General features: G+C 40.4%; 2 protein-coding genes across 6 annotated transcripts in view; one reads left to right on the top strand and one right to left on the bottom strand.

Moving 5' to 3' along the window:
- Positions 1-17,578, bottom strand: part of RPL31 (ribosomal protein L31) — a 435,376-nt gene that overhangs the window by 374,123 nt on the left and 43,675 nt on the right. The gene's annotated exons all lie outside the window — the stretch shown is intronic.
- The window catches only part of LOC140118225 (interleukin-1 receptor type 1-like), a 73,942-nt gene that overhangs the window by 34,089 nt on the left and 22,275 nt on the right, over positions 1-17,578 (top strand). For 3 of the 5 annotated variants that reach the window (XM_072135858.1, XM_072135857.1, XM_072135859.1), the window contains exons 3-5: positions 7,193-7,239; positions 12,283-12,352; positions 15,642-15,885. In XM_072135858.1, the coding sequence (XP_071991959.1) occupies positions 12,292-12,352; positions 15,642-15,885 (305 nt within the window). In that variant the 5' untranslated portion in view covers positions 7,193-7,239; positions 12,283-12,291. Of the gene's footprint in view, positions 1-7,192; positions 7,240-12,282; positions 12,353-15,641; positions 15,886-17,578 lie in introns of those variants that run through there. The other 2 variants (XM_072135860.1, XM_072135861.1) reach the window with 2 other exon arrangements.

The raw sequence follows: 17,578 nt of genomic DNA, 5'->3' as shown, positions 1-17,578 counted from the left end.
GTCTCAGTCTATCTCATTCAGTGACTGTCTCCAGCACTCTCTTTTAATGACTGTCTATGGCAGTCTCTTTCGGTGACTGTCTATGACCATCTTTTTCAGTGGCAGTCGCTGGCAGTTTCTTTCAGTGACTGTCTCTGGCAGTCTCTTTCAGTGACTGTCTCTGACCATCTTTTTCAGTGGCAGTCTCTTTCAGTGACTGTCTCTGGTGCTCTCATTCAGTGACTGTCTCTGGTACTCTCATTCAGTGACTGTCTCCGACACTTTCATTCAGTGACTGTCTCCGGCACTCTCATTCAGTGACTGTCTCCGACACTCTCATTCAGTGACTGTCTCCGGCACTCTCATTCAGTGATGGTCTCAGGCTCTCTCATTCAGTGACTGTCTCCGGCTCTCTCATTCAGTGACTGTCTCCGGCAGTCTCTTTCAGTGACCGTCTCCGGCAGTCTCTTTCAGTGACTGTTTCTGACAGTCTCTTTCAGTGACTGTCTCTGGAAGTCTCTTACAGTGACTGTCTCTGACCATCTTTTTTTGTCGCAGTCTCTTTCAATGACTGTCTCTGGCAGTCTCTTTCAGTCTTTATTTTTATTTATTTTTTGTGGGTTTTTTGTACTTTCTTTGTTTTTACAATACAGGCAGTCCCCGGGTTACGTACAAGATAGGGTCCGGAGGTTTGTTCTTAAGTTGAATTTGTATGTAAGTTGTATGTATATTTTATAATTGTAGATCCAGACAAAAAAAATTTTGGCCCCAGTGACAATTGGAGTATTGCAGTGCATTAGAAGTGTCAGCCTATGCATCTGCTACTCGGCAGCTACTCGGTCAGGCTGGGCCAGTCAAGAATGTTCACATTCTGAAGCCACTACTTTGTTATTTTAGCTGTATGGTTGGGGTCAATTTCTTGTTGGAAGGTGAACCTTTGGCCCAGTCCAGAGGATTCTGGAAAAAGTTTTCATTCAGGATATTTCTGTACTTGGCCGTATTCGTCTTTCCTTCAATTGCAACCAGTTGTCCTGTCCCTCCACACAACCGCTTAGAATTAACACTAAAAAGTTCCATCTTCGTCTGCACATTCTTCTATAAAGCTGGACTGGTGGAGGATTGCAATGATAGCTGACTTTTTGGAACTTTCTCCCATATCCCTACTTCATCTCTGGGGCTCAGCCATAGTGATCTTGTGGTTCTTATTTACCTCTCTCAACAAGGCTCTTCTCTCATGATTGCTTAGTTCAAGGTCAAGGAAGAGTTGTGGTCATCCCAAACTTCTTCCACTTAAGGATAATGGAGTCCACTTGGCTCTTAGACACCTTGTGTGCTGCAGAAATTCTTTTGTAACCTTGGCCTGTGCCTTGTGCCTTGCCACAATTCTGTCTCTGAGGTTTTGGGCACTTCCTTAGATCTCATGCTTCTCATGTGCTCTGACATGCACTGTGAGCTGTGAGGTCTTATATAGAAAGGTGTGTAGCTTTCCTAATCAAGTCCAGTCAGTTTATTTAAACACAGCTGGACTCCAGAAAAGGAGCAGAACCATCTCATGGAGGATCAGAAGGAAATGGAAAGAATGTGAGTTAAATATGAGTGTCACAGCAAATGGTCTGAATACCTATGGCCATGTGATATTTCAGTTTTTCAGTTTTTTCTGTAACAAAGGGTGCAGAGCGAACACTAATCAGCAAATAAATAACTTACCAGTTGGCTGCGATGAAACAAAGAGAGAAAAACTTTGAGTGGTCAGCATTTTTTCCATACCCATTGTATACCAAAAGAGGAAAGCAGTTTATTTCATTGTTTCTATTCAAATACAATGGAAATTGAAGTTTTAAACATTATATACATTTTTGTTTCTAGCAGGCGACTGTATTGAATAAAATCAAGGAAATTGAATACCAGTAACAGCAAACAGCATACTCTCCTTAACCGGTTTTTACATCACTAAACTAACAGCATTCTCAGATAAAGTATTAAATGTCTTCTTTTGTGTTAAAGCTCACTGTTTACCTCTACAAAAAACCTTCAAAGTCATATGCAAATAAGCTAAGACTTTGTCTGAGGTGAATCACTTTTGGAGGCTGGAAATGGAATGTTATTCAGATGACCCTAGATTGGGCTGTATAAAAGCCAACCATGTTGCTGTTGACATTGTAAAGATGAGAATTTCATAGTGTACTACAGAACTGGAGCTATAAACATCTAAGACATAGTCCTGAATTGGATCTTTATCTGCAGCTCCCATCCTCAACTATGTATTTAAATGCCTGTATTTCTGGGTTTTGTAGACCACAGAATCACTATCATGATTCATTTTGAAAGATGAAAACTAAATTTCGAGCTAGAAGTAAGAGTCCCAAGAGTCCCAATTATGTAAGGTTATGCTTCACCTCCAGCCTCTAAAAGTGACTGCTCTCAGGCAAAAGGGACTTTTCTCAACTCATTTGGAGGAAATTTTTTTAAAAAAGTAATGGTGTGGATTTTTATTATTAAAGAATTAATTCAATAATGGATATTTTATATCCTTACTGAGAGGGACCACTAGTTTAGTGGTGTAAAATCCAACAAGAACTATAAGTGCAACAGTAAAACATTTTAACTAGTGGGGTTCTAGGTGTAGATACTGATTAAAATGAAGTGCCAACATGGTCTTACACTTTTACTTAAAAGCTAAACAATAGGAATGCAGTTTTCTGCTAAACATGGATCTTCCATCTATTCAAATGCAACTATATGCAAAACTAAAAAAGTTTAAAGTATGGTAAAATACCTTTTCCAGCATTCTGTATTAGAAAATACATTCAGCATGACCAAACTTTAATTTCAATGTGACATGTTTTATGTTAAGATACTGACATATTCACTAATGTTAATGATAACTGAGCAAGGCCAATCACAGTTATAAAATACTGCCTGTATGGAATACGTAAAAATATATTTAATTTCTTCTTCAAAACAAAGGGCACCCCTATAGTTTCTGTTAATTCAGGCTTCTAAGCATACCCAAAGCTAACACTAAGCAGATAGTTGTATTATGTAGTAGTAGCATTGAGTGGAAGACCACAATTAATTTTAGATATGGCGTCTTTCTAGTCCTTGTTATCTCTACCTCCCCTAAGTACTGGTCTCCTCTTAGACAAATACTAACTCCCTAACTTTCTCTAGTTATTACAGTATCATTCAGCTAGCCTAGGTAGAATAGGAGTTTTTGTCCATGAATAAGTGGCAATAACGCCTTAAAGGAAACCTGTCACCAAATTTTCACAAATATAGCTAGTGACTGGTTCCCATGGAGCCCTATTAACTAACTGAGACTCTACTGATCAGCAATCCCGTGGATAGGGCCTAACTTTTGTTTGTGAGAAACCCCCTTTAAGAAGCGAGGAAATCAGGCACATCTTCAGGACTTATCAAGAGTAGCACCTATTCTCTGGATGCCCTTCCCTGGTCTCTCAAACTAATTCCCACCCTATAAAGTTTCAAATGTGCAATTAAAACCCATCTCTTTAGGCAAGTCTATCACACTCACTAACTGCATGAAATGTAAACTCTCTCTTTACTCATCCATCCTATGTCCTCCTCCTGTCAGTTATCCGGCAGATATATACCAAGCTCCAGGCTTCTCTCACTTTCACCTTGGACCTTGTATATAAGATGGCAGCTAATGGCTGGTTCAAGCAGTAGAATTTGTATTTATTACATTATTTTATAACGTTCCCTTACAGAGAATTGTTGAACCATTATACAGGCTCTTATACCTTCTGTGTCATCCCCTCAATCTCATAGAATGTAAACTTTTGCGAGCAGGGCAAATATGACTGTTTGTCATCTGTAATGTAATATTATATTTGTATACGTCCCCTATGATTTGTAAAGCGCTACGGAATTTGATGGCGCTATGTAAAGATTCTTATTATTATTAGTAGTAGTGGTACCATTAAATACTGTATTTTAAAGGGGACAGACAAGGAACCATTTATTTTCAGCCTAGCAGAAGGGTTGGTATAAAGGGCTAGCATTTTAAAGGTAAAGAGAGGTCCTAGACCCTGAGGGTCTGTGATAGAATAAACTGAGAATTAATTTGTTTTACAGCCAAGTTATTGGTTATGTAGAACATCAAATCCTTTAAACATACATCCATATTCACTGCTCAAATACATATTGAGGTCCTGACTTGTTGCTAATATCACACTGGGACAAATATAAGAAGCAAGTGATAAACTCATTGCGATTTTATTGATGAGCAGAAGTTTAACTGTCTGAGCAGCCTCCAAGTCTCGCCGCCTTCAACTCACAAGCAGTGGGGAATGGATTGTCTGAGGACAGCATCCGTACACTTATGTGCCCGATATAATGTAATGTAAGCTGCAGGTATAATAAAGAATTCTGTGGGAGTGTTTGTGAAAAAAGCTTCATATATTCCCCAAATTGGCATCAGTAAAAGATTACTTCTAAACAGCTTTGTACTTGCAGCAGTCTTTGCAGCTAACGGTGATCATACAAGGTATTTACTTAAAAGTGGATGGCTGTGGGAGAGGGTATTAGGGATAAATACACGTGTACGCCATGCTTACATTTTCAAACATTTAAAAAATCACATCATATTCTTTTCCCTTCACAAATACTTAAAGGGAACCTGTCACCAGGAAACCCATTTTTAGCACTCCCCCAGTCCCCACAGAGCATAGTACATACACTGCCAAACTGTTTTTGTATTAAAAATTGGTTTTACAGAAAAAAAGATATGTTATATTGTACCTTTCATTAGCATCTGCTGTGTGACTAGGCAGTTGCCTTTTGGGAGGGTCTGGAAAGGAGCAGTTCCCCCACACCCTTGGGGAACAGCTTCTCCATGTGACCTTTTCAAATATATGAAAACATCACTGGGCTGGGCTTAGCGACGCCCCCTGCTCCTCTACAGCCAATCCCAAGTGAGGGGAGTTATTCATATATTTGAAAAGGTCACATATTTCCCAAGGTTGGGGGGGGGGACTACTCCTTTCCAGCTCCTCCAAAAAGGCAACTGCCTAGTCACACAGCAGATGCTAATGAAAGGTACAATCAGGGCCGGCTCCAGGTTTCAGTAGGCCCCTGGGCGACAGCGCCACAGTGGGCCCCTTTGCAGAGGACTCACGTGCCAGCATAAAAAAAATTCAAAAACTAAAAAACTGTCTCCTGTTCCCTGAAATATTCCCCAGTTTATCATCCCAAACAGCCGTGTCACGGTCAGGGCAGTTTTGAGGTCATTTAACCAACAGAGCAAACCTAAAAATGTGTATCCCTCCACTCTGCCACGTAATAAAACTGAAACTTCAACTCAGCTTCTGCAGAACCTCATTATACACACCAGAGCTGCTGCAGAACCTCCTAATACACACCTGAGCTGCTGCGGAACCTCCTAATACACACCTGAGCTGCTGCGGAACCTCCTAATACACACCTGAGCTGCTGCGGAACCTCCTAATACACACCTGAGCTGCTGCGGAACCTCATTATACACACCTGAGCTGTTGCGGAACCTCCTAATACACACCTGAGCTGATGCGGAACCTCCTAATACACACCTGAGCTACTGCGGAACCTCCTAATACACATCACTGCTTACACTGAACCCTCTCTGCTTCTCATGTACATTTGAGATGATTAATATAATTCACACATCCACACATGCAGCAAGACATATATAGAGGCAGATATATACATGGAGACAGCTACAGAGACATGCATACAGCTACAGGTACATGCATACAGCTACAGGTACATGCATAAAGATAGACAAGCATGGAGGCAAACACACACACGCTGACAGACAGATACAAATACACATGCAGACAAACAAATCATTACACATACCATACACTCACTGTATGGATCAGTAATACACATCCATACATGTCACATACCATCACACCCTGTGCTGTCTGCAGCAGCCCTGGCATCACACAGAGAGTCTTCAGGCTTTTCCTCCTCCTCCTCTTCGTCCCGATCTCTGAGCTGCCGGATTTCAGCTTTACTGCAGCTCCGTGTGAAGAGGTGATAGGGGGGAGGGGGGGAGGTTAACCCATAATGTGCTGCATCACACAGGCAGCTCTGTAGCCTCTACCTGTGCTGTGTCTGTCTGAGTGGGGGAGGAACAGTGCAGGACACAGCTCCTCATCACAGGAAGTGAAGATGTGAACAGTGTGTGTGGGCCCCCGGCAGCTCTCTGGGCCCCGGCACTTGCCCAGGTATGCCGGGTGCTGGAGCCGGGCCTGGGTACAATATAACATATCTTTTTTTTCTGTAAAACCAATTTTTTATACAAAAACACTTTGGCAGTGTATGTACTATGCTGTGTGGGGACTGGGGGAGTGCTAACAATGGGTCTCCTGGTGACAGGTTCCGTTTAAAGGGAACCTGTGTCCTGGAATGTCATTTTTAGCTGGTGACAGGTTTCAATAACCTATGCTATGTTGATTTTAAAAATGCCTTTGTCAGCATTCTGAATCATTTCAGTTATTTATAACAGTTTATTTAACATTACCTTCCTCACTGCCAACAGCATGTGGTGAGTCCTGGGGGAAGGGCATTTGTAGCCTGTCTGTGCATGTGACAGTCTTCTCTTCTCTACGCTCATGCACTCCTCCCTCACCCCTCACCACTTCTTGTCATATGCATTAAGCAGGCATTGGAGGGAGAGGGATTTGTAAAGGAGAGAAACAAATGTATGAGGAGATACAGGCACACACAGGTTGCAGCTGCTGCCTCTGCTGACAGCAGGGAGCCAGCTAATGTAAAATAAACTATTATAAACTTGAAATATTTCTGAATGCTGATAAAGGTATTTTTAAAATCAGTATAACATAGGTTATTGGAATCTGTCAACAGCTAAAAATGACAGGTTCACTTAAATTCTTTTTGTTGCTCTCAAGAACTGAAGGGCCGGTACCATAACAGTTAATGCAGCCCTGTGCAATGTGTGCAGTCCCTGGGATCGGGCAAACAGAAGGCAATTGTCATTTTTTTTTCTCATTTTTTTCCCCTTTGCTGCTCCTATGATGAAGCTGAACAATGAAAACCACAGACAATGGTGTGATATCAGTTTTATTGCTCAAATGATTCACTTGACAATGTTTCTCTAAGACTTTCATTAGTTACCATGGTAATTTAGCCATTGGGGGAATTCCTAGTAGAAGGTATTTTACAGGTATTTCTCTGTATTTTTCAGCGTTTTAGATCTGGAGATGAAAGCCTATTGAAGACTTTCTTCACTTGGTAAGTCCAACTATAAATTTTTGATAGAACTACAGGTAAACTAGCAAATATTTGAAAAGCTGGTTCACATGAAAGCTGTATTAAGAGCATAGCCACTGGGCAGGGTTGCCCCCAATCTAACAAACAATGGGGGACATTTGCCTACATTCCCTTTGGAGTTCACAGAGATTGTCCAACGATAATGTACCGTGCCGCAATTCACTAAGATTGTGCACCCAATATCATGAATGTGTCGCTTCCCCACTCAGGTCCGACAAAGTCCACCATCTTTTTAGTGGTGCATCTAAGTGCTTGGGCTTGCGACACAATTTAAAAAAGTTAAATCTTGCGAATGCCAATGCAGAATGCCCGTGGTTATTTTATAACCTCTCCTTTGTAGAAGAAAGCGGACAAAATGTGATTATAAATGATTTGTTCAGTTCCCCAGTTCAAGCAATTACCGTAAGTTTTCATTACAAACAATAACTTTTATTTTACAATATTCTTTCTGTATTGATTTATGATTTATGCTGGCTGTCTATAAAATTTTGAAAATTGTAAGGAATTGATACAGAAAGCAAATTGTCAAATTGTATAACAGCAAAAAAGCATTTATTTTCTTCAACTGGACAACCTCTTTAATTCCTTCAACAGACAGGGCTTAATAGCAGGTTAGCAGCGGAAGCCAACATGAACATGTGTAGTAAATGTAGCTCACTGTTAGGGGACACAACTATTTAGGTGATGTATGAAAGTTTATTGCTATTTTTTTTACTTTTACTTTATTTTATTATGTGTCGTCAAAATGATTACATAAGTTACTAATGTGATTTTTTTTATTGGTATTAATTACTCATTTTGTTATCTGCCATAATTACAAATTTAGTTATGTAAATCAGCATAGACATATGATTTTTTTAAGCTAATTATATGATGCTATTGGGTCCCATGATGGTGGAACACATACAGTAGAAAATGGCCGCTGGCTGAGGTGGGTGAGCAATGTGGCCGATGATTGAGCAATAATTTTCCATGTGTTAAAAGGAGAAAGGAAGAAGAGACCCATATGGGACCTGGGAAGAATTGGAAAGAAGCTACATAAATTTGTAAAATATCATCTGGGCAACTTATTTAATCCAACATTTATAACTATTTGGCTAATACACTGTAATGCTAATACAGGCGGTCCCCTACTTAAGAACACCTGACTTAAAGACAACCCCTAGTTACAAACGGACCTCTGGTAATTGGTAATTTACTGTACTTTAGCCTTAGGCTACAATAATCAGCTATAACAGTTATTAAAGATGTCTGTAATGAAGATTTATTGTTAATCCTGGTTCTTATGACAACCTTACATTTTTAAAATCCAGTTGTCACACTGAGACCAAAAAATTTTTGTCTGGAGCTACAATTATAAAATATACAGTTCCGACTTACATACAAATTCAACTTAAGAACAAACCTACAGATCTTGTAAGTAACCCGCGGACCGCCTGTACACATATACTGTACATGTAAGACAGTGGTATACATGCTTTTATTGCCAGAAAAGTTTACTTTTTATACAGGATGAAAGTTTTATGGTATATAATCTACAGGAGTTTATGTGGTTCTATTCAAAAATCCTTGCAAGCTAATTAGACTGAATTGTGGTTAAGAATGACTCATCCTGCTTTCAGTATTTCTCACTAGACTAGAATAAAAATGTAATGAAAGATTTGCTATCTCTCTGAAACTGTCTTTTTTATTAAAAGAACAGTAATTTGGGTAAATAAAAAAATAAAATAATAAAACCTTTGTTTTTAACCTGATTTCTGAAATAGTGGTATAAGTTCATGCAACTTTTAACAGACAAGAGGAAAAACCCAAAAAGTAGTGGGATGTTTCTGATTCTCTCGGAACTATTAGAAATAGTTTCTTGCATCAACCCCCACCCCATAAAAGTGGTTTATACTGCAAGGGAGAAATAAACTTCTCATAGCCTACTGTATTTCCTAGTATGTTCTTTGAATTCTAAATGCTTAAATATTTGTTACAAATACCATTATGGAGATGTAATAATAATGTCAGAATCGTCTTTTTTCCTCTTTGTGGTTAATGTGTGTACATTATTGCTGTACACACAGCAAAACAGGAAAGCAAAGATCCTGTTTTCCCTTAGTTTATACTGGTAGTTACTGCACTGTTTACAGTTTTTATTACGGTTCTGTCCACTGTTTAAAAAGAAATTTTGGTAATTATAATTCAGAAGATAGACTGGAAGCTGATACGTAATAACAGATATTAGCTGACTTTACCTGTGATGATGTCGCCTTGAGTGACAGAATGCGTGGGATGCCTTTCCCCCTGGGTTTTTCGCATGTAGCTCACATACTGGTATTGTATTAACCTGCTGTTATTAGAGGTCTGCCTGTTGTGGGATCTTATCTTACACAAGTATTTGGTTGTCTAGCAGTGACATTTATTACACACCTTTTGCACAGTTCAGGATTGACTCACAGCAATTACAGTGTCTATCATTGATCATTGATACAGAGCAATTGTATTGGGTACCTAGGGTTTTGTGTTGTTAACCCTTTCCCGCTTTTTGTTTAATTTTCCAGTTTTTAGTTCCCTTTCTTTAAAATCTTCTTTAATTTTTCTGTGTACTGAGCTTTATAGGTTTTCTGCATAACCAATTGTACTTTCTAGTGGCAGTATTTGATTTTCAATGCCATGTATAGGGGAGTGGGAAAAATTATTCCAGTGAACATTTGAGCCATTTTCTTGTGGGCTCTGTTTTTACAGCTTACACTCAAAATGACTCGTCCCCTTAATTTTTTGGGTTGGCGTGATTATGGGATACTAAATTCATATAGGTTTTATATGGTTTTAATAGGTTTTAAACAATTATTTCATACTTTGGAGCTGTGTAAGGTGTCATTTTTTGCAGGACATGATGACATTTTCATTGCTACCATTTTGGGAACTTTTCATTCAATTTTTTATGTGTTGCAAAATGACGAAAAAGTGGCGTTTCGGACATCTGGGCACTATTTTACATTACAGTGTTCCCCGCTGGAAATAACTATTTTTACATATTGATTGATAGGGACTTTAGGGACACAGGGATACCTTACTTGTGTATTATTTTTAACCCTTTGGGGTCTGATCACATGTATAATATATACTGCAACACTACAGTATTGCAGTATAATACAAATTCACTGGAGCTGTAAAAAAGCCTGCTAACAACAGTCTCCTTTGTAGATCCTGCTTTGACAGCCATGAAACCTTGCGTTAGGGTCGTGGCTGTCATGGCAACTTGCCGATGCCCAAAGATGATGTCAGTGGAGGCGTTGGATGATCAATTAAGTGTTGCCATTGCATTTAATGGTGGCACTAAAGGAGTTAACACCCGGGATCAGTGATGTCAGCCATGGGTGTTAGCTACTTAATCCCCTCCATACAACCTTAACTGACATGTGACATACAGATAAGTCACATGGCGGTAAGGGGTTAAAGGGGGTTGTTATTACTTTATCCATGCTATAGGTGTAGGAATAGCATAACAAAGTGTTATGCGCCACAACAAATTATTTTATTTAATTACCAGACAATGACACTACACTAGGGGCTATATAAGAGATTTTAGTTGCATTCACAGCCAAAATACCTAAAAATTTCCCATACATCAATGACTGTAATACAGAAGTATATAACCTCCTCTTCATACGCAAAATAACATGTTTTGGTGATGGCTCTGATAACTTCAATTCTGTATGACCAGCAAGAAGGGCAAGAGACCTGTTTCTAAAACTAGTGTATAGAGTAGAGATAGATGTGTGATTTTCTAACACAATTGCCCATGTAGAGGAGAGAACGTGCTGGATAGCTGTTGTATTAGTGGAAACAGCACTGTCTTTACAATGGATAAGTATAGTTGCTAGTATTGTACAAAACCATGAAATAGTAGCCACATGCTAGGGCTAGCCACAAATGTAGCAACAACCAATTACACAGTGCCAACCATTGAGAAGCATCTGTATTACAACTCACACTACATAGTATCATGTGGCCAGTTCCATCACCTTTAATCACCCATCAAGAACCAAGTTTATTGTTTATCTTTTCTGCTGATTTTTCACCACCTCTATTTCCTATCCACAAAGGATAGACCCCTTCACTCTCCACTTTGCTCTTGCTGCACTACTTCCTTCTTTTCCTGCCATCTTATCTTTCCCACTTTGAAGGACACCTGTCTAGCTGCACATACTAATGAAAACTGTCCCAAATCGCATGGTTAACATCATGATGCTGCAGTCACGGCTGAGTCATGAATGGCCAGTGATCGGACACAGCGAGGCGAGGCAGAGCTGATCAGTATGTTCCTCTACAGCTATGATTTTTGTGCAATATATGGAACAGTTTTTCATTCGTATGTGCAGCTAGTCCTTTTTTGAGCTAACAGGTGTCCTTTAAGAGCTGATGTTCCTCTTTGTTTCCTCCAAATTGCCTTCTAGGGGACAGCTGGAATACCTCTCTAATGCTCACCATCCATGATATGGAGGCAGATGAATGTTCTCAGTAGTACAATGAGATAGTTTTCTCACAGAAAATATTGGAGGGCTAGTGCTTGGCACTGTATGGTGGCCATCCTGTGTGATTGGTCAGGACATTGGTTCAGGTCTTGTGTGTTGGTGCCTAAAATGTGCCATTACATAAGCCTACGTTTGTCATATTTCTGGTGCATGTTGTACCTAGGTTTACACTATTTTTTTCCAACTAGCTTTACAAGTGTACAAGGCTTATATTAAATTGAGAATGAAAGGATGTGGCTTGAAATGCAAACTTTATCTGGTAATACTCTAGTACAAATTAGGTCAACCAACGGGTGGTGTTATTTAAAGACAGTAGAATAACCTCAGAATTTTTAATTCAACCTGTCACTCGAATAAATATGACACATTGTCAACATACCTGTCTAGTTTTAGTCTTTATATAAGACTAAATGTGTGTTATTGTTCTCTAAAGTCAGAGATTGTTTTCAATGTTGTACAATTCCCTTTTATTTATCCACAGGTCCATAAAATGTTAAGGCTTCTTACTTGCACGCTTCACATCTTGACAGTGATGTGTCTGTCTCTAGCAGGTAAGTGCAATATACTTAATTTTATTTTCAACTCTTAATTATTCTTACATCATATAAGGCATCTCCATAATTTATCTGTGTATTATAAGTATTATCTCAGCTATGTAACAAATAATTAAGAAAAATATAAGTTTGCTACATTAAAGGGAACCTGTCACCAGAGGGCTATTTTTCACTGGTGACAGGTTCCCATAGACATTGTGATGTGTTCACTGGTTCAAGAAATAAGAGCTCTTAAACTTTACCTGGATTCCTGCTTTCAAGTCTCAGGGGTGTTGTATTTCAAAACCTAACGGGCGCCTCCTTGTTAGCATATGTAATTCACTTGGCGAGCCGTCTCGCTGCTCTCATGTGTATGAGGTAGAAGGCTCACTGCGCAAGCACAGGCTTTGTTTGTGCGGTTAGCAGACGTCAGGAGGGGGAGGAATAAAGAGGCAGGATTTTGAGCGGGGCACAGCATTTCCTGGGAAAACCCCTTTAAGGCAGGGAGCTTTAAAGTTTAAAGGCTCTTATTTCTTGAACCCATCAACACATAGTTATTATAAAAGCAAGTCTGTACTGTACATTACAGTGTCTATGGGAACCTGCCACCATTCAAAATAGCCCTCGGGTGACAGGTTCCCTTTATTATGAATATATAAATATGAAATGCACACTTGTGATGCACTGGGTGATATAAGAATTTCATATTTTCAAAGTGAATTGTTTTTTTAAAAAGTCAAATGTCAGAGGTAAAGGCAGAAACAGTCCGTTTTTGAGAATTCCTATATTATCACTATATGTCATAAGCTAAACCACAAAAAGTACAGAAAAAACACCAGAATAACCTGGTTTACACTGTATCTTTACTGGACCCAATTCTTTCAATCATGTGCAACATCCCTGCCAATGCATAGGCAGGCTGGTAGTTGCGAATAGCACCCTCCTCAGGTTAGGAGCTGTTAGGGAGAATAATCACCTCTCTAGGAAGGTTCTGGAATCTGAGTATTATGTAATTGCAGCTGTAATTCTGCCTGGAAAGGCAACACTTAACAAGGTATAAGTAATTACCCAACGATGTGGCTGTATTGTTAGCTGGAGTGTAATTGGAGAGGTGCTACCACCTGACCAGGTGGAGTATAAAAACCCCTGCTCAGTGAGAAAAGAGGGTCTGTCTTAGCTGGTCTTCAGATTGAAGAGAGAGCCAGTGTGTGCAGCACACCTTTAGTGCTGCCACAGATACTAATCTTGGGGCGAGTCAGGAGACTCTAGTCCAGAGCTGCAGCTTCCACAATTTGGACACAGCTCCACCTCAACGATCCCAGCCTGCATCTACTATCAGGCTGATGCACGATTCTTGTCCACCACTCTCCATAACCACTCCAGTAACGAGGATCCGACGTTAATCGTTATTTGCTGTCTGAAGTTCGATAAAGAACTGTAAGTTCATTTGCACAACGTTGCCTCCGTCTGATACCTGGATACGGCTGCTTACCACCAAGGGCTCCCATATCCATTACCCAGGGACTCATCCTACAGACACTCAGGGGTTGCCCCAGGGAGAAGCCACTACATCAGCCTCTCCCTTGTTATTTCTTGCACACACCACCTGCTGGAGACCTGCCAGGCTGGAGGTCAGCCCTCCGCTCCCCAGACCAAGCACCGTGACCACAGCGTGCCCTAGGCCAGCCACTCGGGTATTATGGGCCCGGCTGCCTCCAGGCCCACAAGAAAAGGCTAGGCCCTGCAGGCGGATGTTGCACATGCATCTAGGACAACTAAAAACTGTGATTCTTAGGGGGAGTCTACCAGCTTCAAGAAGCGATATAACCTGTTGGTTACATGTTGTAGAAATATGCATAGTGATTTCAAAAATGCCTTTATTATTTCTGTCCATTAGGCTATTTCTCCATCAGCTCCATAGAGATGAACAGTGCAGCCGGGCCATGTGCGACTGGTTGCTCTGCTAATCTCGGGGAGAGACGATAGGTACTTTGGGGGAACTTTGGACCCACCGTTCTTGTGATCTGTGGGTGTCTCATCACTGAGACCCCCAACAATCAGAAAGTTATGCTCTATCCTGTGGATAGAGTCTAATTTGTTTCAACGGTAAAAACCCCTTTAAGGCAGAAATAGCAGTGCTGAAGGTGCTGAGGATATAACCTTGGGGCACTGACTGATTTATTAGCATACCAAATAAACTGGGAATATCTTGTAAACAGTTTGAGAGGTATTATGTAAATCATGATGACAGCAGATAACAATGTCTGGAAAATGTGGTTGACTCCCTTTAATGGCTTGTACTTGAGTTAAAAAATGATCACTAGGTCACTATTTGTAAACTGTAGTGGGCCTAGCATGTGGAACCTGCACTGATCATCTGATATTCGCACAGTGTATGGAGCCATAAGCAGATGGCCTGGTGCACAGTGCTGTAGTATGGTTGTTCCTGTGGATTGGGCGTTAATGGTCAATCCCAAAAATCCATTTACTGTTTGTCACCAAGTCTCTTGTTTGTAGGGAAACTTTACAAAGTAAGAATGTCTATAGGCTCATTTGCACAATTTTTCTGAAGTATACCTTGGATAGATGTTACTCAATACAGTTGCATAGGATCCATAGGTGAAATTTTAATAAGAATACTAGGCATTATACATTTGTTCACTGGATGTATGGAGTGTTGTAGCAAAAGCCCCTTGTAAACCCTACATAAACCGATTAAAAGAGGCCAAAAGGACTTTTTAGTTGATGTGAAGTAATGGGTGGAGTTTGTCATCTGTGCCAGGGCCTTTTCCGGCACAGCTAAATGCAGTGTGAAGTTTACAGTAACTCTGCTGATTCACAAAGAATATTTGTGTTTTATCCAATCAGTCATATTAGAAATGTTTCTCACTGGTATACACCACATATTTTTTTCTTTAGTTGTGACTAGTTGTCCACAAGATTGTAAATTCCTAACATGATGAACATTTCCTGCCACAACTGCGTTTAATTTTTCCTTCTCCACAGTCATCCTTAAAAAAAATACAGTTTAATTTCTACTTAAAACTGTATAATACAATATGCCTTTTTACATTTTAAATAAAAGGAAACTTCTTGTATCTGGATGGAACAGAAACATAGTAATGCTTGATAGGATACTGGGGGTGTTTTACAGTTTGCCCAGATCTGCTTTATGTTTTATTTTATTGTTATGTCTCACATTTAATGGAAATGTTGCCAAAAATATATTCATATTAACTGAAAGAATAGACTTGCTTTCTAGTCTTTTCTTGATCACTGTGTAGGATGTGTGTGTTTTAACTTCCAGAGGTCTGTATCGATGAGGGAGTGGAGTTTGACTTTGAATATGCCAGCGTTGGGGAACCTCTGTACGCTGTCTGTCCACTGTACAACTTTTTAGACTCAAATAACTTCAATGTAACCTGGATAAGAAATGACACACAAGCAGAAATCACCTCCGACACAAATGCAAGAGTTCACCAGGATCAAAACTTCCTAAAGTTTATCCCAGCAGCTCTAGATGACAGTGGATCCTATCAATGTATTTTCAGGTGAGAATATGTGATTGTGGAAGATTGAAGTCTGTGGAATCTGTAGCCTTTGTAAAACAGCCCCAGTGTCCAAAGGAATCAATAGCCAGATGTACTGAGTGTCACTCGAGGCATCCACTTATTACATAGCCATTGATAACATCTTGATTAGAGATGAGCGAACATGCTCGTCCGAGCTTGATGCTCGGTCGAGCATTAGGGTACTCGAAACTGCTCGTTACTCGGACGAATACTTCGCCCGCTCGAGAAAATGGCAGCTCCCGCCGTTTTGCTTTTTGGCGGCCAGAAACAGAGCCAATCACAAGCCAGGAGACTCTGCACTCCACCCAGCATGACGTGGTACCCTTACACGTCGATAGCAGTGGTTGGCTGGCCAGATCAGGTGACCCTGGGATAGACTAGCCGCTGGCCGCGCTGCTCGGATCATTCTGTCTCTGGATGCCGCTAGGGAGAGAGCTGCTGCTGCTCAGGGAAAGCGTTAGGGTGTTCTATTAGCTTACTGTTAGGCAGGAGTGATTCTCAAAGAACCCAACAGCCCTTCTTAGGGCTACAATAACGTTCTACTTTTTTTATTTTAATTTGCATATTTTACCATTTTGTGAGGAATTAGCAGGGGGACTTGCTACCGTTGTGTTTAGCTCTTAGTGGCACACATATCCATAGCAAAGACCGAAGTGGGAAAATTCAGTAGGGGTTGGATTTCTATTAGGCAATAACTCAGTGTCATCTCATCTGGCATAGTACTGTGCTTCCTTTGATACTTGGCTAGAAAATAGCCATAGGAGAATACAAACAGCTTCTTGAAGCCTACAGTAGCGTTCTATATATTTGATTTCTGGTTGATCTGCTGGTGGCTGTAGTTTCTGCAGTGCATGTACTTGCCAATTCTGAGCAATTTGTAGTGAGACTTGCGACCGCTGTGTTCTGCGCTTAGTGGCGCACATATCCATAGCAAAGGCTGAAGTGGCAAAATTCAGTAGGGGTTGGATTTCTATTAGGCAATAACTCAGTGTCATCTCATCTGGCATAGTACTGTGCTTCCTTTGATACTTGGCTAGAAAATAGCCATAGGAGAATACAAACAGCTTCTTGAAGCCTACAGTAGCGTTCTATATATTTGATTTCTGGTTGATCTGCTGGTGGCTGTAGTTTCTGCAGTGCATGTACTTGCCAATTCTGAGCAATTTGTAGTGAGACTTGCGACCGCTGTGTTCTGCGCTTAGTGGCGCACATATCCATAGCAAAGGCTGAAGTGGCAAAATTCAGTAGGGGTTGGATTTCTATTAGGCAATAACTCAGTGTCATCTCATCTGGCATAGTACTGTGCTTCCTTTGATACTTGGCTAGAAAATAGCCATAGGAGAATACAAACAGCTTCTTGAAGCCTACAGTAGCGTTCTATATATTTGATTTCTGGTTGATCTGCTGGTGGCTGTAGTTTCTGCAGTGCATGTACTTGCCAATTCTGAGCAATTTGTAGTGAGACTTGCGACCGCTGTGTTCTGCGCTTAGTGGCGCACATATCCATAGCAAAGGCTGAAGTGGCAAAATTCAGTAGGGGTTGGATTTCTATTAGGCAATAACTCAGTGTCATCTCATCTGGCATAGTACTGTGCTTCCTTTGATACTTGGCTAGAAAATAGCCATAGGAGAATACAAACAGCTTCTTGAAGCCTACAGTAGCGTTCTATAT

This window comes from Engystomops pustulosus, chromosome 2 (assembly GCF_040894005.1).
Source record: "Engystomops pustulosus chromosome 2, aEngPut4.maternal, whole genome shotgun sequence".
Taxonomy (NCBI): Eukaryota; Metazoa; Chordata; class Amphibia; order Anura; family Leptodactylidae; genus Engystomops; species Engystomops pustulosus.
The sequence above is the reverse complement of the archived record's forward strand: the minus strand, read 5'-3'. Positions and strand labels throughout refer to the sequence as shown.